Source organism: Cavia porcellus, unplaced genomic scaffold, assembly GCF_034190915.1.
Source record: "Cavia porcellus strain 051 isolate PalLab524CR breed Dunkin Hartley unplaced genomic scaffold, mCavPor4.1 scaffold_2, whole genome shotgun sequence".
Taxonomy (NCBI): domain Eukaryota; kingdom Metazoa; phylum Chordata; class Mammalia; order Rodentia; family Caviidae; genus Cavia; species Cavia porcellus.
Window position 1 is genome coordinate 13216773 of NW_026947485.1, and position 24234 is coordinate 13241006.

General features: G+C 36.2%; 2 protein-coding genes across 3 annotated transcripts; one reads left to right on the top strand and one right to left on the bottom strand.

The window, feature by feature from the left end:
- Window positions 1-7433: 7433 nt before the first annotated feature.
- On the bottom strand, window positions 7434-17334 carry Thap5 (THAP domain containing 5). Of its 2 annotated transcripts, none has more exons than XM_003469875.5 (3): window positions 17123-17330; window positions 13392-13584; window positions 7434-12922 (listed from the first exon to the last, which is right to left on the bottom strand). In XM_003469875.5, exons 1-3 carry the CDS (start codon window positions 17200-17202, stop codon window positions 12014-12016), a joined length of 1182 nt encoding a protein of 393 aa, XP_003469923.1. In that variant the 5' UTR covers window positions 17203-17330; the 3' UTR covers window positions 7434-12013. The 2 variants fall into 2 exon arrangements, with proteins under 2 accessions (XP_003469923.1, XP_063094732.1); XM_063238662.1 differs by having other exon boundaries at window positions 12665-12922; window positions 13454-13584; window positions 17123-17334.
- A 119-nt stretch (window positions 17335-17453) lies between these two features.
- Dnajb9 (DnaJ heat shock protein family (Hsp40) member B9) lies at window positions 17454-22453 on the top strand. The gene is made up of 3 exons (XM_003469874.5): window positions 17454-17646; window positions 19896-20122; window positions 20974-22453. The coding sequence occupies exons 2-3, from the start codon at window positions 19906-19908 to the stop codon at window positions 21423-21425; spliced, it is 669 nt and encodes a 222-aa protein (XP_003469922.1). The 5' UTR covers window positions 17454-17646; window positions 19896-19905; the 3' UTR covers window positions 21426-22453.
- Window positions 22454-24234: the final 1781 nt, after the last annotated feature.

Sequence of the window (24234 nt, forward strand, 5' to 3'; positions counted from 1 at the left end):
ATAAGGCTACTATGAACAATTTACAAATATCACCCAGGAATTAAACTAAAGAAAAAAGAAAAGAAAAGAAAAGAAAAGAAAAGAAAACAAGAAGATGCTTTGCAAGGTGCAACCCCAGACTTCCAGTTTAACAAAACTAAACCCAGGGGGATAATGAGGTAGAACAATTCGAAAGCCATCCACCTGGACCCTCTGATTTGGAAACAGCGGAAGTAACAAAGGAGATGAATGAGGCTCTAGAAAAACATCAAATCAGAAATAATTTCTCATATAACTACAGTGATGGTGACCACAATGAAAGACATAGTAACTGTAGAGCAGATACAGATTAAAAAAAAATAGAGAAACTTAGGAAAGTGATGGAAACCATGAAATCCCAAAATAGGAATGAAATGGAATCCATGAACCAGATTCAAACAGATGCCAGGAGATTAAAAATTCCATTGAGCTGCTAGAAAAATGGCAGAATGGTGAGTGCCATGACTCAGTTTCTCCAGGACAAAGTACCCAGAGTCTAGAAAACAACAGCCTGGAGAGGAACCAAAGTGAGTGGAGGGAACATGGGAACCATGAGGGAACTGACAGAGAAGAAAATGGGATTTCTTGTTATAGAAGAAATAGCTCACTGCCATAGATGGGAGACCATGCAGTGCATCAAGACTGGCTGTGTAACCAACCTAGGAGGTGGCAGCAAAAATTATTTTGCTGCTCACTGCAAATCAGAGCCCTGACAAAGACTGGGAGAATTTTATGCAGTCAGAAGCAGCAGTGAGAAGACTGGACACTGTTTCCTGAGGGTCCCCCAGAGTCAACAGTTGGTGAGTGATGTACAGTGGAACCCTAGCACAGTCCAGTGGAGGAGTCACAGTGGGAGGGTGAGGGTGAAGGTCACAATTTTATTTCAGAGGACTTGGGGCTTGAATTCCAGCAGCAGAGCAATCTCAGAGTCTCTTCACTGTCAACATCCTGGAGTGGAATTAGGGACAGGCTGTCTAGTCACAGTAGGCTTCCCTGAGTTGAACAGCATACTCAGGGAATTCTGCTGCAAAGAGTAGCTGGAACCACCCAGACTCTGCTTTGGTAGCTGCCCAGAGACAGTTTTAGCACTAGCTACAAAGGACTGGAAGCATCCCCTTTGTGACCAGCAGCACAAGCAGGCAAGTAGCCTTGGCCTGTGGCGGGATGAGGGCACACCCCATGCCCTGTGTCCAGTGGCATAAGCAGCAAATGGCAATGGCCAGCAGCAGAACAAGGGCAAATCCCTTGTCCTGAAATCAGCAGCTCAAGCAAGCAAGTGGCCTAAACTGGAGGTGGAACAACGGCATTCTTTCTGCCCTATAACCAATATATGAGACTAGTCAGTGGTATGGTGAAGATCAGTCTTGTACCCAGCAGGTATCCCATTGCAGACTTGGTAGGAATACTCAGCACAAATTCTAGCTCTGATTGGGACACTAGCACAGAACCAGGGGCATCAGAGGAATTTTTTTCTCATCCTCTCTTTATTTATTACATTATTTTGTTTTCCTTTGTCTTTATTTTGTTTTTCAAGGGCAGGGAATTGTTTAGGTTTTGACTTTGTTTTTGTCTGTTCTGTTTCTCTCTTTCCTCAACTTTCTTGATTTTCATATGAATGAACATTTTCCCTAGTCTTTCTGGTTTGCCTTGATATTCTTTTGCTTTCTTTTTCATTCTTTCTCTCCTGTCCTCTTCCCGGCTTCCCAAAGCTTAGATGATCATCCTTTGTCCTTCAGCCTTGCTTCTGCTATATTTATCTTTGGTTATTGCTGTTTTGTCCTCTCTCTTAAATTTCCTTTCCTCACAGGATAAAATCACTTTACCAAGGGGAAATTCACTGTATACATATTCCTGGATTATATTGGATATTGTGATAAAACTATAGATTTTGCTCCTATGGTTAGAGATACCAAATTAGCAGTTAACTACAGTTTTTCAGGTTCTAGGCTGTGCTTGATGATAGTGTTATTGGTAATTGTACTACTTTATCCATAAAGCCACATACGTAATCAGTGGTTCACTCTTGTATGAGAACACTGTGATTGTCTGATGTCATAAGCATCCACATAGTCCAGTGCAAAATGACTACGTACTGAGCCAAACAGGTAACATCTCATTCCTAATAAAATGTGAAGGTAGGATCTAGACAGAGACCAAGAGCCAGCTAAAAGATACCTCTGTGGAATAGACATTTTCCAGGGAAGCCTCAATACCAGTGATAAAGCTACCTATATAACATAATAAAAATAAAGCAGCAACACAGAAAATGTATTAAAATTTAAAAAATAGAAAATGACAAGATGCAGAAGCAAAATACAATTCCAGTTCTCCAGCCCATGTAGGACAAATCTAGCAACAATATGATAGATAAAATCAAGAGCCAGTCACCTAACTTTCCTCAAATGATAGCAGCAGAAAAAAACAAAATAAAACAAAACAAAAAACCCAGATGTATGAGGCTATAGAGGAAATCAGATTAGGAATAAACTCTCAGAAAAAAAAGAAAGAGATCATGACAATATGCAGGACTTGCTCAGCAAATCTAGAGTTGACATAGATTTTTAAAAAAGAATTGCATAGGAAAATACTGGAAACCAAGAATGAACACCATTGGAAACAAATGATATCCATGAAACACTCAATAAGATATTCAAGAAATTAAAAATTCCACTGAAAGTTTACAAAATTGAATAGAAGAAAGTGAAGACAGAATGTCAGACATGGAAGACAGGGTCATGGTTAGTAATCACAAAAACAAAAATCTTTTAAAAATAGCAAAGAAGCATGAAAAAACAATCCAACAGGTGCAAGATGATGCAACAAAGAATATAAGATTGACTAGAGTCAAAGAAAAACTAGAGTCAGCACACACACATACACATACACATACACATAAACACACACATACACGCACATACAAACCTTCATAGAAGTAATGGCAGAATACTTCCTAAGCAGGGAACAAGAATTTGACATAGAGATAGGTAAGACATATAGAAACCCAATCAGCCATGACAGAAATAAATCTACACAAAGGTATATACAAATCAAGATTCCAAAAATTTAAGCATAAGAACAGAATATTTAAAGATGTTAGAGAAAAGAAGCAAATCACTTGTAAAGGAAAGCCCATCAGAAATACAGCAGACTTCTCAACACAAACACTTAAGTCAAGGAGAGCTTGGAGTGAAGTATTCCAAGGCCTGAAAGAAAACAACTTCCAATCCAATTTATGTACCCTGAAAAATTATATTTAAGGATAAATGGAGGGGGCTGGAGATTTAGCTCAGCGGCATAAGTGCCTGCCTTGCAAGCAGGCAGTCATGAGTTCGATCCTCAGTACCGATAAAAAGGAAAAAGACAAAAAAAAAAAAAAAAAAAAAAAAAAAAAGGATAAATGGAGAACTGCAAAAGAAATCCATGACTACCAAACCAGCTCTACAAAGTGTTATGAAAGATATTTTAGAAAGGTATTAACAAGACCACAATTCCAAGAACACCAATAGAAAGATACCACTAAGCAGGGCAAGCCATTATACAGAGGAGAAAGACAGGAAAATAACAGCACAAAAATAATATGACAAGCAAAGTACCTATCAGTTATAACCATAATGTAAATGGTCTCGATTCATCAATCAAAAGAAACATACCAGAAGAATGGATCAAGAAGTCATGCTGGCCTGGAGAACCAGGAACCCACGCTTCCTCTCCCCCAGGAACCAACAGAAGTTGCGCTGGCCAGGGGAGAACCAGGAATCCATGCTCCCCACCTCCTTTGAGCCAGCCAGCCATGTGATTCAGGAGGGAAGAAGAGCCATTTCCTCACCTCCCCACCCTAATTAAGCAACTGACTGACTTGGAGGAACACAGGCTGAGATGATAGCAACTAAAAAAACCACTTAATGATTGTATTGTTTGATTGACTTTGCAGGCCTAAAGCTGGTAGTCCGAGCAACTAATTAGAGGATAACAAGAGGCTTTATGGTAGCCATTGCTAATGTTCTATTATCTTGTTTTGAAGTTCTATATCATTTTTTGTCATTGTTTTGCTTGATTTTATTCCATTTTGTTTTATTTGATTTTATTATGTCTGATTGTATAGGCAGCTATTTTGAAGATCATTGTTGAGTTCCTATTGTTGAGTTCCTGTTATCTGGCTTTGAAGTCTTATGTCACTTTCACTGTCTTCTTTAATTGACTTTATTCTGTTGTACTTTGTTTGGTTTTATTCTCTTTAAAATAAAAAAGTGAATGGATCAAGAAACATGATTCAACAATATGCTGCAAACAAGAAACAAATTTAACTCAAAAAGAAATTCATAGACTTAAAGTCAAAGAATGGAAAACAATATTTAATGTAACAGAAACCTGGATAAAAAGCAGCGGTGGTTATTCTATTAGCAGAGAAAGTGAACTTTAAGCTGCTATTATTTTCCTGTCTTTCTCATCTGATCAAAAGAGATAAAGAAGGCACAACACACCTATCAAGGAAAAACTCCAAGGAAAAGAGATAACAATCCTATATAATGCACCAAATTCAGATGCACCCAACTATGTAAAACAACTATTAATGAACATGAAAAATCAAATAAGTACTAACACAATTGCATGGGGGGTTTTAATACCACACTGTCACAAATAGGTTAACTAGACAAAAAATCAACAAAGAAATACTAGAACTGAGCAAAACCTGTGAACAAATGGATTTAGTAGATGTTTACCAAGTGTTTCACCCCACAAAACCAGTATATTCTTTTCAGCTGCATATGGGATATTCTACAAAACAGACCACACACTAGTTTATAGAACATGCTAAAGTAAATGCAAAGTGATTGAAACTATTCCAGGTATATTATCTGACCATAGTGCAAGGAAATTGGAAATCAATGGTCAAAAACTCCATAAAAATATGGACATTATATAATGCCTTACTAAACAAGTGGGCCTCAGATGAAATTAAAGTAGAAATTGGATGGTATCTACAATTAAATGATAATACAACATACAGAATTTATGAGAAGCAATGAAAGCTGTCCTAAGGGGGAAATTTATACAAGCAACTTCTCATATCAGGAAAACAGAACAAGGCAAAATAAACAACTTAATGTCGAACCTCAAACTTCTATAAAAAGAACAAGCCCAAAACTCATACAAGGAAGGAAATTCTAAAGATCAGAGCAAAATTAATGCAATGAAGACTAAGAAAACAAAGAATCAATTAATCAAATAGTTGGTTCTTTGAAAGGGTAAATAAAGTTGATAAACCCTTAGCCAACCTTTTCAAAAAAAGGAATGAAGACTAAAATCCATGTAATCAGGAATGAACAGGGTGAAATTACAACAGATCCTGTAGCATACAGAAGATCAATACCTACTTTAAGAAATTAGATGGAAAATGAAATGGACAGATTCCTAGATACATATGAACTACCAAAGTTGAATCAAGAAGATATAAAAATTTAAATAACCCAGTCCAATAAAAAATGTAAGAGAACATATATATTATATATATATGTTATATTATATCATATCATATATATTATATTATTATATCATATATATTATATATATATATGAAAAAGAATGAGCTTAAATAAACAACGTATTGTTAAAAACTGAAGTTTCTAGAAAAAGAACAAGTCAAACCCAAAGCCTGTATGAAGGAGGAAATTATAAAAATTGAGTAGAAATTAATGCAATGGAAACTAAGAAAATACAAAGAATCAATGAATCAGTTTGTTCTGTGAGTGATTAAATAAAATACAGAAACCTTTAGCCAACCTTAACAAAAGGAAAGAAAAAGACTCAAATTTAGCCAAGTTGGGTGGTACATGCCGGTAATCCCAGAATTTGGGAGGCCAAAGAAAGAGGACTGCCGTGAGTTCAAGGGCAGCCCCAGCTATGAAAGTTAAAAAACAAAACAAATAAAAAATAGTTCAAGTCCGGCTCGCACTACATAGTGAGCACCTGCTTCAAAAAACCAAAACCAAAACCAACCCTCTTAAAACTAACAACATTCAAATCCATGCAGTTAAGAATGAAAAGTGAGATCATGATAAATCCTGCAGAAATTCAGATCATGAAATTGAAAATATAAAAACTGTCAAAAAAGAAAAGCCCAGGCACTGACAGATTCACAGCTGAATTCTACAAATGATTTACAGAAGACGTAATGATGCAATTTTTCAAACTCTTTAATGAAATGGAAAGGGAAGCAATACTCCCAAAGTCATCTTTCAAAAGAAAAAGAACTGCAAAAGCTTCAATGGCTAAGATGAAAATAATCATATTTACGTCATTTGTAAAGACAAAAATATTGCTTCATGGGCAAAATCTGTTTGCAACTCAGCACATCTTTAAAAAGTCTACTTCATCAATGCATAAAAATTTCCCACACTTTTATGGACTACTTACAGTTTTAGATACATTCTCCTATTTTTTGTCATATATTTTCTTAAAACAATGGAATGTTTTGAATAAAAAATAAAAAATGTGTTAATTGGTAGTGTCTATATAGGTACCAGGGAATAAAAGAGTAGTTTCACAGGGCCCAGGGATTTAGCTCAGTGGTCTAAGTGTCTGCTTGGCTAGCATGAGGTCATGAGTTCAATCCCTGGTACTAAGAAAAACAAAACAAACAAGTAGTTTCAGTATTTTAATTCTCCTAAGCACTGCAGTCGAAGTCATGAAAAAGGAATAGTATGTGGAAAGTTCATCCGGGATAATTTGTAGAAATTATTTAAGTTAAAATAAAACTTTTAAAAGTGCATACCTTTTAGGATCTCAGTTCTAGTTTCTAGGGTGAATGTCACTATATTTTCATTTGTTGAATATATGCAACTTAAACTCTTGAAATATGTACAATACCGGCAAAAATATAGTTCTGCATTACAATGCTGAAGAGGGACAGTTATACATGGAAAAGCTAACACTTCAACAAATTGAACAGAAAAGATACACAAGGTAGAGTCAACACCTTGGCATAAGGGTGTGTGATCGAGGGAGTGAAAAACAGAACAGAAGCTTGAAAAAGAATGTCTCTTTTAAGGAATGAGTTTTCACTAATATGAGAAGAAAATGTTTCTATTACTTGAAGATGCAGGATTCATGGAGGGGGTAGTAAATGAATAAATTCTGTAACGATGGAAGAGAACAAAGGTTTATTATATTAGACAACAGACACTATTTTTGTTTTATGCTACTATCCAAGACCTAAACTTTGGAGATTTGGAACCAAACCACTTATATGTTGGTAACAGAATAGTGATGGATTGTTCTTAGGTCCTTAAGGTTTCTCAGAACTATACTATGAATGACATTTTGATGCATGTAGATTTATTTTATTCAAACTACATTGTTTTAGGTTACATAGGTGGCTTTGCTCGGGCTGGTACAACAAAATACCATAGACTGAATGGCTTAAACAACGGAAATTTTTATTTTCAATCTGGAGGCTAGAAGTCTGAGATTACAGAGAGGCAGTCAGGTTCTCATGACGGAATTCTTCTCAGTTGTGGATGGCTGCCTTCTTGCGGTGTTCTCACATAGAACAGAGAGCAGCTCTACGGCATCTCTTCCTATAAGTGCCTAATCTATCGTGGTGTAAATTCCTACCTAAAGGCCCATCTCCAAATACATGCTGGAGATTAAAGCTGCAAAATGTTTTGGGATGGTAGTGAGTTTATTTTTTCAATGAAGCATATTATGAGATTCTGTTTGGAATAGTAGGAAAAAGGGGAAGAGGAGAAAGGCAAGAGGAGTGTGAGTGAGAATTTCAAAGTAGGGTTATGAATTTCTTAGAGAAAGGCAGTAACACCACTGGGCCCACTCAGGGTCAGTTTGTTTCTCCAGCTCCTAACATTAGGGAAAGTGGGTTTTAAGTTCAACTAGGAACGAGTTCAGGTAAGTGAGAACAGAGGAAAAAGCAATATTGTTGAAGGTTTTACAGAATCACTACATCAGAGCAAGAATGAAGCAAACACAGAGAAGGGATAGCTTTGATTATCTGTTGCTTCTCATCTCAAAACTTTAGCTTAAAGCAAATATTTTACTTTGGTCACAATTTAAGGAATCTGAAAATACTCAGATAAATGACGCTTCTCCTACATCAGGTATTATCTACAGCAGCTGAGTCTTTTTTATCTATAAACTTTATTGAGATTATCACATACTATAAAATTTATCATATATACAAAGTTGTGAGTTCAATCCCCAGTACCAAAAAAAGTATACAATTTAACAATTTTAAAGTTGTGCAAACATCACTGCTTTTACTTCTAGAACATTTCATTACCCTCAAAGCAACACCATACCCATAAAGCAATCACTTCTCATTTTCTTCTCACCTCTGACCTGGGAACGAACCACTTATCTTTCTCTATGAACTTGCCTATTCTGAACAATTCATATAAATGAAGTATGTGTCTTTTACATCCAGGTTCATCCTTGTTGAAGTATGAGAGCATCTTTTTTTTTTTGAAGGGCCAAATAAATACTCCATTGTATTGGTATGTCACATTGTTTCTTGATTTATCAGTTGATGGGCACCTGGGTTATTTTTTGGATGCTAAGAATAATCCTGCTATAGTACAAGTTTCTGTGCAGACGTAAGTTTGCATTTCTCTAAGGTGTATTACCTAGGGGTAGATTTTCTGGGTAATATGGCAATGCTGTATTTAATTATTTGAGCAAGCAGCTGGATCTTGAGGATCTGATTCCAACACAGCATCTTTACTCATGTCAAATGTCTTTCTTCAGAGCCTGTACAGGTAGTATGGGATTTTCCAGTATGATTTCTAGGTAATCACAGAACCTAAGAGAGGAAGTATTCCAAGAGGAAAGGAAACCAGGCCACTTTAAGGGCCAAGTTTGGAACTGATAGTCACTTTATTGTGGTCAAATGACTCAGGAAGCTATGCAGGAAGAGAAAGGTCACACTAAGAGCAGCGTATCGGTAAATTCTTTAAAAAAAATTACAATCTAGTCAGAGGCAACATAGATATTATCATGACACATAAAATACAACAGATGGTATTATAGTGCTCTAAAAGTATAATAGGGCACAAAAGAATCAATTTTGACTGTAAAATAGGATTAAAATTCTACCAGTGTTGAAGTATAATTCTGATGTAATGGTTCAGTTCAGAGAAAAAAATAAGCTGTAAACAGAGGGACAGATGTCTAAGTCTTTTGAGAAATGCTAAGAAATCCAGTGTAAAACACAGCTAAACATAATCCTAGAGGATGACAGAGACAATAATAACAATTTGGTTTTATTCTAAATGTACTAGAGAGTAATTTGAGGTACCTGAGCTACAAAAGTTAAATGGTAGGTGGTGATAAGAGTTAGATCTGTTGTTTAGGTAAAAAGCTGATGGCAAAATCTAGGATGATGCAGAGGAGAAAGACTGAAAACAGCTAAGATTATTTAACAGATTCCTGTAGTAGTCCAAATCAGAAACAAAGCAGGCCAGCATCTGTATGTGTTATGGTTTGTGTCTGGCTGTCTCCTCAACGCCTCATGCAGTCAGGGATGCAGGCTTCTAGAGTCCATAATTGATTCATGGCCCAATGCTGGGATTATAGGTGTGAGTGCTACATCTAAGCAAGTGTAGCCTACATACAACATAAGGGAAAGAGTCTTCTCTCTGTGCTCCTCCCTTTTAGCTAGTGTTGCTTTTGGTATATGCCATTGCAGTGAACTGTTGCTCCTCTGCCATGCCACCTTGCCTTGGAGCCAGCTAATTACAGACTGAAACCTCCAAAAGTGTGAGCTAAAGAAACCTTTCCTTTCCATCATTTTGGGTGTCAGGTATTTTGTCTCAGCAACAACAGAAAAGTAACCAACATAGGATGTGGTCTTGAGGTTAACTGGGTTAGGCTGAGAACATTCTTAATTGATTATACAATGTCAAAGAAAATACCTTTTACTTAGATTTATCAAGTTTAACAAAAATACAGCCAGGTACATAAATTACTCTTGGAGAACCTAAATTTAAACAAACGAAATTAGTTATGTACATTGCTAAGAACTGAGTTGAAATATTACATTACAGTGACTTAAGGTTACCATCTTTTCATTGGTGCTATTTAAGTAATAACAAAACGCAACATGAGAATACTTAAAAGTCATCCCTCCCCCATGGTCACCTTATAAAGACACCACTAATTGTTTTACAATTAGCTGACATACTGTCAAATAACATTACTTAATTTTGTTCACTGGAAGAAACAGATAGGTAAAAAATAATTGCAATGCATCTACAAAATAATAATTATTTGCATTCAGAGTTAACTAATGCTTATTGAGCACCTCCTATTTTCCAGGCTCAAAAACTGTTTATTAACTTTTACAATTTGCAATAGCATTAAGACATAGAATAGTATTTTTCATTTAACACACAAGGAAATTAAGAATCAAATGATAGGAACCTGTTTAACATTATAGGCAAGAATATACTTTATTGACTACCAAGTTTCGGGGAACTTATATAACATCAATTTTTCACATTTGTGTTACCAGAAGTCTGTTTTACATTTATCTTTCTTAAAGTCATGCATATATAAACAGTATTTATATTTATGTAATCAAACCTCTTTTCTAAGAGAGTAACTTTGTCTTCCTAAGTCATCACCACTTATCTATAATTTTTTGCTCATAACTTTAATAAAATATACTTAAATGAGAATTTGTAATATTATTTTGGGATTTATAAAATGATGGGCATATAGTTTAAAAGCTGTATCTATAATGAAATAAACTATGATTTCTAAAATATATTTGTATGTATTTAAAATGAACATTAGAATTTTTGGTTTATAATTTTATAAAGATGTTAAACTTACATAGCTATCCATTATGGTCAACTATATATAAAGTATGGAAATATACTTTCAAGTTTAAAGTACCTCTCTTATGAGCTGAATTCAAGTGAAATAAAATTATATCAGTATTTTGCTATATATATATATATATATATATAAAATTATACACCAAAAGTTCAAGAAATACAAAATTAAATAAACACTGAGGATACTCTAATATAAATCCTATTCCACTTCTACTATTTTGTAAGTATTTTATAGAAAACCTGTTATATACTGAATATGTTCAACATCAACAGGTATGACAAATATGTACTAATAAAGAACATAAAAGTTAAAAAAAGAAAATTGTTCTAATGAAAGTATTTTAATAGAAAGAGAATAAAGTTAGGTGTGGTGATACATGTCTGTAATCCCAGCACTTCGGAGACTGAGGCAGGAGCATTGCCAGGAATTTGGAGCCAGCTTGACTACATAGTGAGTTCAAGGCCAGGCTGAACTACACAGGAAGACCTTGTTTCCAAAACAAAACCAGACAGAAATTTCAAGACACAAAAAACTCATTATTTATGTATTTTTTTATCGGTACCAGGGATCAAACTCATGAATGAGCGCTTGCAAGGCAGGCGCTTATGCCGCTGAGCTAAATCCCCAGCCCAAAAAACTCATTATTTGCTGGATGTGGTGGTACATGCCTGTAATACCAGCATTTGGGAGGCTGAGTAGGAGGATTACTGAGGTTGGAGGCCAGCTTGGGCTACATAATGAGTTTAAGGTCAGCCTGGACTACGCAGTGAGACCCTGACTTAAAAACAAACAATCTCATAAATGCCTGTTTTACAGATTAGGGTTTGAAATTCAATCATAATAAAGTGCTTATCATGTATCAGTGGTGAAACCTAAACTGCTACTATTCTGGGTTGCTTCAACCATATCTTAGTTCTTTTATCTTATGACCAAATTCTATTATTCACTAATATTTTAAATTTATTGGGAAATTATCAAGTAATAAAACTTTTTTCAGTCCCGTAACTCTCAAACTTTAGTGTTATTAATGTGCATTTTCAAAATTAGATATAGTTCATGACAGAGTACTTTTGTAGCTTCATTAAAATGAGGACTTTACAAGGAAAATTTCCATTACATGTAATTTTTAAAATTATAAACCTCTTTATATCATAGTGACTTCATATGTTATAAAATGGTTTTCTATAATTTTGACATTTTCTTCAGATAGCCAGTTTTCCTGTTTTAGCTGGCTTACAAGTGCTTCTAAAGACTTTAACCTACCTAGAGTTTTTTGTTCCTGTAGCTCAAGGAGTGTTATCTTTGAATGTAACTTAGAAACTTTTTGCCATAAATGTTCCTTATTTATGTCTTGTCTGCAGTAAGAATGATCAATTTGTAAGACTTCTGCCCCATGATTTACATCCTTAAATAAGGAGTCTTCAATATCTATGTCTTCCATTTCCATGGTTTCTTTTTGGATTGGTATAAAAGAATTAACAACAGGTTTTGAATTTTCTACTGGTACAAAAATGGCAATAAGAGATTCTTTGCTTGTGTTTAATTCTTCAACTGCTGGGTTGATTGTGCTGAATAAGAACGGACTTTCTTGTGAATTAATTTCCATGGAATTATTTGTAAGATTTGGATTAAGATGATTGGTAGTTATTTCAAGCACTTCCTGGGTTTCCAAAGGGTGCTGAATACCTTCTGCATTTGAAGTTGTCAAAGTAATAGTTGCAGAATTTCGATTCTCAAAAGATGTGTGAAAACCACCTTCACTTAAATCTTGGTTGACTGATGCTTTCAAGGTAGATTGTGTTTTTTTGGTATCTTGTTTAATTAGATTAAGAGTTAATATATTATTTTGCGTATTTCCTGTTTTTGGAGCTGGTGGATTCACCAGGACATATGAATGAAGTAATTCTGCATGTTTAGGGAGCACATCTGTGTTACTTGTATTTTTCTTTGCCTCATTTAAGGAAAATGATTTTTCTGACTTGGCTTTTGGACATATTTTGGTCTCATCTTCCAATTTTTTCTTCTGAGATTTTTTTTTGGAAGGGTCCTTTCCCTGGAAAATAATATTTTCAAATTCTAAAAAAGACACCCTTATCAGCTTATTCTCTTATTAGTACTGGCTGTTCAATTATAATTTTGAGCAGTATATTGGCCAGCAAAATTTATTTACCTAAAAAAAATTCTATGTATATAACAAATATATCTTATGTTTTAAAAGAAACATGCAGCCTGTTAATATGACAAAAACATTTCAGATCATTCAAATGACCAGTTAAAAATTAACTCTTTGTTAATAATTTGTGATGCATAATGTGCTACCTTCTGGTTCTTTTAAAACTGTTTCACAATTTTATAAGTTATCACACTTTAAACAACAGCAAAAATTAGTGCTCCTTAGTCTCAATATCTATTTTCCCAAAAGATCTTGCCTGCTTATTCTACCTTATCACCTGCCACCTTGTAATCTGCCCTTAAAGTGTGCCACCCTGTTCAACCTAACCCTCCACCCCTAACTCCAATACCTGACAGTCTTCAGGCAAAGAAAATATTGTTGGAATTGCAGTTTGTTTTAAATAACGAATACCCCATCTGATGTCAAGAGAATCAGGAGTAAAATGGTCACTACACAGGAACTGGTATTTACTGGGAACCCAAGAATCCCGTTTCATATTCTTTAACCATTTTTCAAGTCTTTCTTTGTCATGTAGAGGAAACCTGAAAATAAAAATAAAGAAAAACTTTACTATGTTTTTTATAATTTTGCCACACGCCAGGCCTATATCTTTAGGTGTTTTGTCAAGTGTTGCAAAGGCAAAGCAGCTATCTTTATCAAATAAGAGCATGTTCATGAGAACTACCCCATCACCTCTAAAGACTAAGATACAATACTTAGCCAGTGATTTTGTCTGAGACCAGCTCATCATCTTTCAAGTGATATAGCCCATTATCTTTCAAGTGAAATATATATTCCTGCGAAGCATAAAATCCATTCTTTTTTATGGATCATGTTCCACTTTTATTGTGTTGTATAACAAACAAGAAGTAGCAAACAGAAGTAGAAAAGAGTTTGTATAAATTAAGATTCTCATTCATACTAATTCCATACTAATTACACAAGTGAAATGGTTTATTGTTTATAATTTTAGGCAGCATCAAGCTTTAGGTTATTGATTCTAATATTTTTAATGTAAGGAAACAATTCAAACAAATGGTTTGACTGAATAAAATGAATAATTAAAAAATTACTAATATTTCATTCTCTTTATTGGCATCAATTTCAATTCCACCTATATGTAACTTAGTCTAATATTTCTTGACTTCTGTAAACCTCAGACTAGGAACTCTGAAGTTCTAAAAAAGGAATTTCGAAGCAAGAAAAGAAATAAACATGTTTAAAAAAAATACTCATGTTTTACCAGAAGCAAAGCAAATATAAAAGGCAAAGGCAAGACAGTTCTCACTTATTTTGTTCCTATACTGACAATAACCTGGATTTAAAGGTGGCTCTAGCATACTGCAATGTAGTAGTATATATTTAGATAACATTGGATTATGGCACAATTTGGTAGAAAAAAATTCTTAACTCTAGAAATAAATTTGATTTAAAGTACACTACATGCCTATAATTCCAGCACTTGGGAGGCTGAGGCAGGAGGATTGCCATGAGTTTGAAACCACCCTGGCCTACATAGAGTTCAAGGCCAGTTTGGACTACACAGTGAGACCTTGTCTCAAAACAAAACCAAAAAGTATACTGAATATCTGTTGATAGTGACTTATATTTCATTTGATGATTTTCTAAAGAATACAGCTGAATATATATATTACATAACTCCCATTTTTAGGGGTGTGTATAGGGTTAAATTTTAAAAAAATTAAAATTAAGTTCTTTTTTTATTTTGGGGGGCTAGTAGAAAATTTTAAATTACTCATGTGGCTTGTGTTCTATTTTTATTATACAGCATTATAATTTTCTATCAAATCTCTCATACAAATTGTAGCTGTTATACATTGCCTCTCATTTCAAACTTATAGTTTATGCTTGTAGTAAGTAGATTTCCCCCGTAAATATTGTAAAGTATGTAAGACTGTAGGGAAAAGAGTCAGTGTTATATAGCAAACAATTTTTAACACTGATACTATTATGTGGAAAAATCAAATGATCCATCATTGCAAGTTTTCATCTTGGAAACAGTATGTTTTGAAAATCTTTTAACCTAGCAAATAAAAAACTTGGGTTTAAGTATTTCAGGCATAACCAGCAAATTCATTTAAAAATGAAAAGAATTAAATTAAACTTCTTGGTAAATCTAAAATGAGACTGTATCTTTTATAATAATGCTTTTTAAACACAAATTCATACATAAGAATGTGATTTGCAAATTTCATTTTATCTATATGCTAAGTTATCATACCATAAAAAATTATATGTGAATATCCTTGTTGGTAAGTATACTACACTATTTCCTCAACAGATGAATGTTTTAAGAAATTGCTTGGAATATATTTCTTGACTAAGTTAGTAGCTTTATAGAGATGCAATTTGTTAATTATGCAATTCTTCCAAAATACCTAAGATTATCACAATATAATAGGATACTATATGCATATATTTACTGAATGACTAAATTCAGTAATTGGTTGCTACAATTTTAACATAAGCAAATTCAGTTCTTAAAGTTTGGTGCTATTAGAGGAGAAAAAGATCCCTATATTTTTAATATGTGAATTACATAGGTAATTTAAAAATCCATAAAATAAAAACCACTGAAAATTCATATGTGAGAAAAAAACTTTTAATAATTAATTTTTATGAATATGGCTTTTTCCTTAAATATAGTAACTCTAAGGTCCCCAGAGGTTAATCAAAAAGACTTTTAGCCAGGCAAGGTGGTGCAGCATGTAATCCCCACAATCAGGAGGCTGAGGCAGGAGGCTCCCCAGGAGCCAATCAGCTTGGGCTACATAAGGAGCCCATGCCAGCCTGAACAACATAGACGGGTTCTGTCTCAAAAAAAAAAAAAAATTTTTTTTTTTTTTTTTTTTACTGTGTGATTATGATCTGTCAGTGCAGGGCCAAATAGATGTGAAAATTAGTTCAACATGATCTTTTGCTACAAACCACCTCAGAGCTACAACCATTAATGTAATAGCATATACTTACCTATTGCCTATTTTTTTCCTAAAAATCTATCTTGTGAAAGGGATTCAAGGGGACAATCCTTGATATACTGCCATATAGTGTTAATTATTTAGGATCATACAGCCCCTCCCCCAACCATGTAGGCTAATGGAAAGTAATGGAAAGCTGCTGAACCATTAGTGAATGACAGCTTCAGGTTTAAAGTTAAACTGGATTCACAACCTAACTAGTAAATACTTAAAGAAAGTCAAAGACAACCAGTTTAATTTTAAATGAAATGATTTTACAAAAAACAAGAAAAAACATTGGCGTATTTTAAATATTTCCCCCCTCAGGTTTTTCATATACATTAATCATGTACCTCCAGTCAGTACTGCTTTATCTCTTCAAACAGTTAGCTCAAAGTAAGTTCTACTAACATGTCCTGTTAACGTATGAAACATACGAGGCACCGAGAGCCTAAATATTTTTCATTCCAAAACAAAGTAATGGAACAATGATTTGAAGTTGGTGTGGTCTTGGAGTGCAGACTCTTTACACCACTACTTCCCTGTTCTTCTACATTAAGTATCAGTACTCCTGTAATTTCATGGAAGTATTTCGTGGTCCTAGTCACTCTGAATCGTACCCTATTTTTTGCACTAATGAAGGCTATGTACATCTCTGAACAGGACACGGGTGATAATTTTAGCTGTGACACAAAACTTTCAAGGTCGGTCGTCGGTGATTCGATCTTCCTGGCTTCGATTTGCTCAGAAGAAAAATGCGATGAAAGTATTCCTATGCGACAAGGCATGGAACTTATGAATGCACCTTCCTACCTGGCAGGTTTGAGGGAGTTTTAACCTAAATGCTGCTTAATGTCATTCGATGAAATGAGGTCAAGTGAGGTGAGGAAAAAGCTCTGGAAATCACCAGCACGGCGGAAACTATTAACTCTGCTAAAACCCGAACAGGCACCTGTGCCTGGCCAGTAGCCTAGCGACCAGAGACACACAGAACTTAAGGGCCGGTGTCCTGCGCTGCGGTCAGCCTCCAGGAGCACAGGGCTGGTTTCCAGGCCTGACAGAAGACACTCGTAGGTAGGCCTCTGCCTAGGCGACAACTTACGGGTAAAAGCTCAGTTTCCGGTCTTTATTGCTTCGTCCCCGGCGGTTTTTACAGCAAGTCGCTGCGCAATAGCGGGGCATCACTTATGCAAGGACCCGGGACAACCGAGCCTCACAGAGCCCTCCTAGCTGAGGAGGAGCTGCACGTCTCGGGCCCCAGGAGCCACGGCGCCTGCGCTGAGAACCGACCCAGAGGACGAACGCCGGAAGTAGCGTGTAACTTCCGCCTCCGCGGGCTTTAGCACCGCCCCTTTGGCGGTGGGGCCGGAAGTGACGCGCGGGCAGAACGGCAACAACAGTTTTCCACGTGCGCGTAGGGCGCTAGGGTCAGGTGGGAGGTGAGAGCCAATGGGAAAGCGTTTCGTGTAGGTCATCTCCTGAGGCGGTGGCGCCCGAGGCTAAACGCCCGCCCGTGGGGAGCCGGCAGCGGAGGGGCGCAGTGTCCGCGCCGGAGCTGGAAGCGCTAGGTCACCGTGGAAGCTGCAGCGGGGCGCGCAACGGCCCGTAGAGACTGCGAAGGCCAGGGTAAGGAGTCGGGCCCCCAGAGACCGGCCGGTGCCCCGGCTCGGTGGAGTTGGAGCCGCGCCCGGAGGGTGCGGTGCGGGTGAGGCCGGGACAGTTCGCGGAGAGTGGGGTTCGGGGTGTCCCTGCTCCGCGGTCTTTGTCTGTGGGCCGATTTGGCGTCGGTGTCCGTCGCGGTCGCCGCGAGGCTTCCGGCCCCGTTCCTTGACGCGGGGCACGGGGAGAGGTGGCCGGGAGCGGGACAGTGATTTTGAGGTCGGGTTGGGAACTAGCCTTGTGGGGCGCAGGGGAGCTCGGGCGGTGGCCTGGACCCTCGGGTCGGGCGCGTTGGGGCGCGGGTCTCCCGGGAAGCGAACCCAGCCCGCCGTCCAGCGAGTCCTGCCTGGAAACGACAAGCCAGATTCAAGGGAAAGTTAGCCTTCTAAAAAGTAGGCATTGATTCTGCAACCGTGGCAGTTGAGTTTATTCCGCCAGGCAGGCGCTTGTCGCGTGTAGACCCGCCCTTTGATGGGGAGCGACCTGCTGTGACTGCAGCTGCCTTGGACACGCTCCGTTGGCGTTCTTTAAACGAGGAGGAGGTTGTGCTTGACCCTTGGTATCGGCAACTATGAGTAACTCTGGAAAAGAAAAAAAAAAAATACACCTACTAATTACTCTCAGAAAATCCCACAGGAGGGAAAGGTAGTTTCCCCAAACCCTAGTGTCTTTTCGTCAGCCTGTGTCATCATCATAAGTTAGTGAGGACTCTTGAGGTACACTATTCAACAACAAGATCACTCCGTTAGCCTTGCATTTATTAAATATGTAGTATCAAGGATTTAAGTTCAATTCTAAATTAAAAGTTATAGATAAGTATTTTAAGTACATTACTGAGAAGTTTGAAAGTATGACTCAACTTCTCTAAAGTACAAAAAAATTTTTTTCTGTCAGCCTTAGTAGAAATCGTAATTTTTTTTTTGAGACTGCGTAGTTCAGTCTAGGCTTGAACTCACTGTGCAGCGCACATTGGCCTCGAACTCATATCTTCCTGCCTGAGCCTCCTGAGTGCTGGGACTACCTTGGTCACCATGGGGGGCTGGGGATTTAGCTCAGCGGCATAAGTGCCTGCCTTGCAAGTGTTCGGTCATGAGTTTGATCCTTGGTACCGATAAAAAAAAAAACGAAAAAAAAAAAAAACCGTTAGTCACCATGCTTGATTTAAACTGTGTTGTGAGTTTTAAGCAGATCTTATTTATTCATACTTCTTGGTTTTCGGATCTTACATTTATGCAGATTTTATAGCTCCCAAATTGTGTTAACCTTCTTAAGAGCAAATAGGAGTCAGCCAAACTGAGAAACGTCTTTGTTGGCTTTGCATTTCCATAAAATACTTTGGGCAAACACACAGAAGACATACAATATTCACTAACTGGTTTTTGACAAATACTGAAGACCCCATTATAAGCAAGCACAGTTGAAAAAAATCTAAGTAATACTTTAAGTGTAGTTTTCCTTTCTTTATTTTAAATAATCCTTTCAAGAATTCATTTTCTGTTAGCAAGGCTTGGTGGTGCACATCTGTAAGCAGAGTCTGAGGCAGGAGGATCCTGGGCAGGAGGATGGTGGGGAGTTCAAGGTAGAACTTGTCTCAAAGACCCTGTCTCAAAGAACAAACACGAAAATATTTTGTAGGGGTAATATGTTTAGTTTTTCAGGGGAAAAAAATGTATTGCTTTAGTCGCCCAAGATGTTTAAATTAATAGAAATTTTCTTCTTTGAGAAAGTACCAGTTCAGTTTTCATTTCAATTAAACTAGGTTTCAGTTAGCAAACCTTAATTACAAGTGCTAAGTGGAGGCCAAGGCTGGAGGATGGCTGCAAGATCCAGGCCAGCGGAAGCTACATAGCAAGATTTTGTCTTTAAAAAAAAGAAAAGAAAAGGAAAACAAGTGCTAAGACTGACAATACGATAAGATATATTATGTAAGATATTACATGCGTCACTTAGTGTGGAGGTTCTTTGGTTCTGTTTTTTGAAACAGGTTCTTACCATGTAGATAGGCTGAACTTGAACTTTCTGTGTAGCCCAGGCTGGCTTTCACGCAGTGATCCTTCCTCATTCTCCCAAGTGCTAGGGTTACAGACATGTAACTGTGATTGTTACTGTGTTTTTGTTTTTTTTTTCTTTTAACCTCATATCCTCGAAGGTTTATTAGGTTTCTTGTAAAAAAAGAAAGTCTTAAAATTCTTTAAACTTTTTTTTTTTTTTTTTAGGATATTAGAAATGGCTACTCCCCAGTCAGTCTTCATCTTTGCCATTTGCATTTTAATGATAACAGAATTAATTCTGGCCTCAAAAAGCTACTATGACATCTTAGGTGTGCCAAAATCAGCATCAGAGCGCCAAATCAAGAAAGCCTTTCACAAATTAGCTATGAAGTATCATCCTGACAAAAATAAGAGCCCCGATGCTGAAGCAAAGTTCCGAGAGATTGCAGAAGGTAAATAATTCTTTCTGGCACCCCTTGAGTATTAGTAGTCAGGAGACTGACTGGTTTTGTGAATATGAGAAGGTGGGGGATTTACTTACCGTGACATTACGAAATTACTGTCTTGTTTTCTGAATGAATGAACGAGTCTAAAAATGCTTAAAATACATGATTTCATTCTGTTATTAATGAAATAACCATGTTTCTGTATAAAAAGAAATTTAGCTACACAAAATTTTTACCAATTATGAAATGATTTTACTCAGTAGATTAAATATAGATTCTAAAATTTCTTATTCATTTGTTCTGTATTTCAAACCACAAGTATAAACTTAAAGGGAAAGCATGAAACACATTTTGACTTTAGACTGCTAAGGTAGTTCTACATTGAATTGCACCTCCTGACCATAATTAATGGTGGGTGATGGTAATTGACCAGGAAGTTGGAATTACACATTTACTTCAACTAGTAAGGTTAAAATCTTAATTCCTATTAATTGGTTATACAGTGTTTGACCATTTAATTGTTTAATACAGGTAATAGTTTCACACAAATATTTTAAAGGTTAAAGAACTCTGTAATTGTTGTTTGTATATTTATTTGTGGTAATGGTTGCATTCATTTACTGTATTCTTACTGGGTGTTTATTAGAGGTATCAATGTGCTAACTACTAATAATAAAATGGTGAGTTAAGGTGAAGTCCCTGCCTTTTTTTAGGAACTTTGTTTGTAGTATTTTCCTTTTACTTACCTGAAATCCTTCCCTAAAATGTAGAATTGTGTGAACTCAAATGTTTTAGGAGGTTTCAATATATGTAATTTTGAATACTTTTAGTTACTGAAGTATTTTTATCTCTTTCAGCATATGAAACACTCTCAGATGCGGGTAGGCGAAAGGAGTATGATACACTGGGACACAGTGCTTTCACTAGTGGTAAAGGACAGAGAGAGAGTGGAAGTCCTTTTGAGCAGTCCTTTAATTTCAATTTTGACGACTTATTTAAAGACTTTAGTTTTTTTGGTCAAAACCAAAATACTCGATCTAAGAAGCATTTTGAAAATCACTTCCAGACACGGCAAGATGGTTCTAGTAGACAGCGGCATCATTTCCAGGAGTTTTCTTTTGGAGGGGGATTGTTTGATGACATGTTTGAAGATATGGAGAAAATGTTTTCTTTTAGTGGCTTTGACTCCACCAGTCAGCACACAGTACAGACTGAAAATAGATTTCATGGATCTAGCAAGCACTGCAGGACTGTCACTCAGCGAAGAGGAAATATGGTCACCACATACACTGACTGTTCAGGACAGTAGTTCCTCCTTTTTCTGTTCTTATTAAATCCACCTGGTTGACTCTTCCTTGGTATCTTTGATGAAAAAGTTTTCTCTGAAATATTTTGACAAGTGCATGATTTTACTCAGAAATTTGGTATTACTATTACGTAATTTTTTTCAAAAGATTCAGCAACATTCAGCTAGTGAATTAGAGAAAAATCTAATTATTTTCTTGATTGGGGAAGGTCCTTTAAAAAAATGTATTATTCTGCTGAGTATTTTCCCCCCATTTTCCCTTAGGCTCATCAATGTGGCCAGTTTTGTTAACATCAGAAAAAAAAAAATAGATCGAGTTTGCTTGATATATAAGTTAAACTTTAAAAGTTATTGTGTGAATTTGAGTATTTTTTTGCAGTGAAACCTTTGCTAATTTAAAATTGCATGCTCTAGCATTTGTGACTTGGATTGCTAAATATGTACGAAGTGTAATTGAGTCAGCAAAGGAAAGCATTCAGTGGTTAATTGCCACTGAAAGCTTTAGAAAGGGATGATTTGATATTTACCCTATCTTGCCACAGAATTGGTACAGAAAATGTTGATAGGGTTTTTGGTCAATTAAACTGAAAAAAGAAAACACGAAATATTGCCAAGAGATTGTTACATGTTTAGGCCCTGGCTAATGATTGATTTTATAGGGTTGAAATCATAACTACTTACATCTTTTCACATTTTTGTCTTAGTTATTGGCACTCTAGGTATTACTATGAATTTGTGTGGGTTCATGTTTGTATGTGTAATTCCTCCTCTGCATTTATCTTTATCTAGAGATTGACTAATACCTCATTCTGTTTGTAAAACCAGCCAGTAATTTTTGTGCAACCTTATTACGTGCAATATTTTTAAATCTAAAAAATGTGTGCTTTTGTTTTCAGATAAAACTTAACTTAGTTCTGCACTTTCCACATTATAATCCATATGAGTATTAATCCTATGGATGCATATCAAACTAGTAACGTCTCATACAACATTGTTTGTGAGTGAGAGAAATACAAGTATTTACAAGCTGATAGTCTCTGTTGTCATTTTGTTACAATTTTATTATGCAAATCTACAGGCATAGAGGATATATATGTACTAGGTCATATGCTCATCATAAGCTATATTTCTCATAAAGTTAAATTTTTTGTAATCTGAAAACCTTGATAGGATATTGCTTTATTTTTGTTTTGGTAATTTGTGTTCTGCTTATATTCTTTGCTTCACAAATTTTGGTATCTTGAAGGTTTTTATTTAAGTGTGGTATTTTCACAGAGCAAGAATTATGTCACCAGTTCTTTCCTATTTAGAACTGGTTGGAAAAACACAACTAGGCATGAAACTGTAATCCTTAATTTTAATTTGAGAACTTTTATTTTTCCTTTTTGTAGTATTGGAAATTGAACCCAGGAACTTATGCATGCTAGGTAAATACTTCTCTACTGAACTATATCCCTAGAATTTAATTTGACAATTGTTAAGGAAATGAACTTATTATATGTATCTTACTTCCTGAAACTTGTAACCGACTACTGTTTGATAATTAAAAAAAAAAAATAGCTGTAGATTTTATTTGAGGCTAAAGACCTAGCCCATTAACAGGACAAATGAGAACCAGTCCCCTTACCTCTGCAAAAGGGTCTCATTCTCAAATCAGGATTGTTTTTAACATGATCCTGCTGGCTTGAAAGACTGGTGCTATGTGCTTGACTGTCCCATTGAGTGGTAAGTTGCCAGATGAGACAGACATGATGGCCCCATTGTGAACATATTGATTCATTACTTTTAAACCATTAGCATATGTCCTCCTTTTTCTCCAAGGCCTAATTTATTTTCTCCTTTCCCCTGAATTATATATAAAATTGTAAAGATACAATGAAGTATCAAGAAACTGACTTAATAATCTTTGTGCTGTGTGTGAGTAGTATGGTGTATATGCTATTGGAAATTGGTAATCGACATGTTTACTGAGTAACTTAATGTGCAAAGATAGTGGAGAATCTATATTTGAAGAAATGAAAAATAAAATAGCTGACTTATACAACTCCTACAGAAATGAAGTCTATCACAGTCATATTTTTCCTTTGTGGGTAAAATAGTAATTTATATCAGGACTTCAGCTAGGTTGTATATGTCTTGGATGCTATCAGTATGTGGTAGGCACTTTTTTTGTTATTAGCAAAACATGTCAAAATAACAATGACAGCACTGTTTCTATCAAGTGGTGGGGGTGTGCCTGGTTGGAGCAGATTTAAAGCATTATGGCAATAAAAGTAAGTGCCCTTAATGACCTTACTAGCTGGAAAATTTATATTGGAAACATTTGTGGCTGTGTGTGGTGGTGCACGCCTGTAATCACAGCACTTGGGAGGCTGAGACAGGAGTATCACTCTGAATTCGAGGCCAGCCTGGATTACATAGTGAGTTCAAGACCACCTTGAACTACAGTGAGGCCTTGTTTCAAAAAACAAAACCCAAAACAAAACATTTGTGAACAAAAATTTTAACACATATTAGAGTTTTAGTTATGATTCCATTTGTGTAGCAACAGCTTGTTCTTCAGAATGGTGTGCTATAGGATGTTCCTATGCCGTGAAGAAAAATGTTCCAGTACATTTGTACAATAATACAGTACTGTATTACACAGTTATTTGAGCCTTGTTAAATATAGTATGTTTTTATAGGTGGGGAGCATGGCCTGAATTTCTGTGTCCCCCCAAAATTCAGATGTTGAGATTACTCCCAAGGTGGTGTCATTTATGGCCTATGGGCTGTGATTAGTTCCTTGGATGATCCTTTGAGTGGGATTGGT

Excerpts from the sequence above, each read along its gene's own strand:
- Dnajb9 (XM_003469874.5), top strand. The coding sequence starts at position 19,906 with ATGGCTACTCCCCAGTCAGTCTTCATCTTTGCCATTTGCATTTTAATG. Across the intron at positions 20,123-20,973 it reads GTTCCGAGAGATTGCAGAAG|CATATGAAACACTCTCAGAT; the intron begins GTAAATAATTCT and ends TATCTCTTTCAG.
- Thap5 (XM_003469875.5), bottom strand. The coding sequence starts at position 17,202 with ATGCCCCGCTATTGCGCAGCGACTTGCTGTAAAAACCGCCGGGGACGA. Across the intron at positions 13,585-17,122 it reads CGGAAACTGAGCTTTTACCC|GTTTCCTCTACATGACAAAG; the intron begins GTAAGTTGTCGC and ends TTTTATTTTCAG. Across the intron at positions 12,923-13,391 it reads CTTTGCCTGAAGACTGTCAG|GGAAAGGACCCTTCCAAAAA; the intron begins GTATTGGAGTTA and ends ATTATTTTCCAG.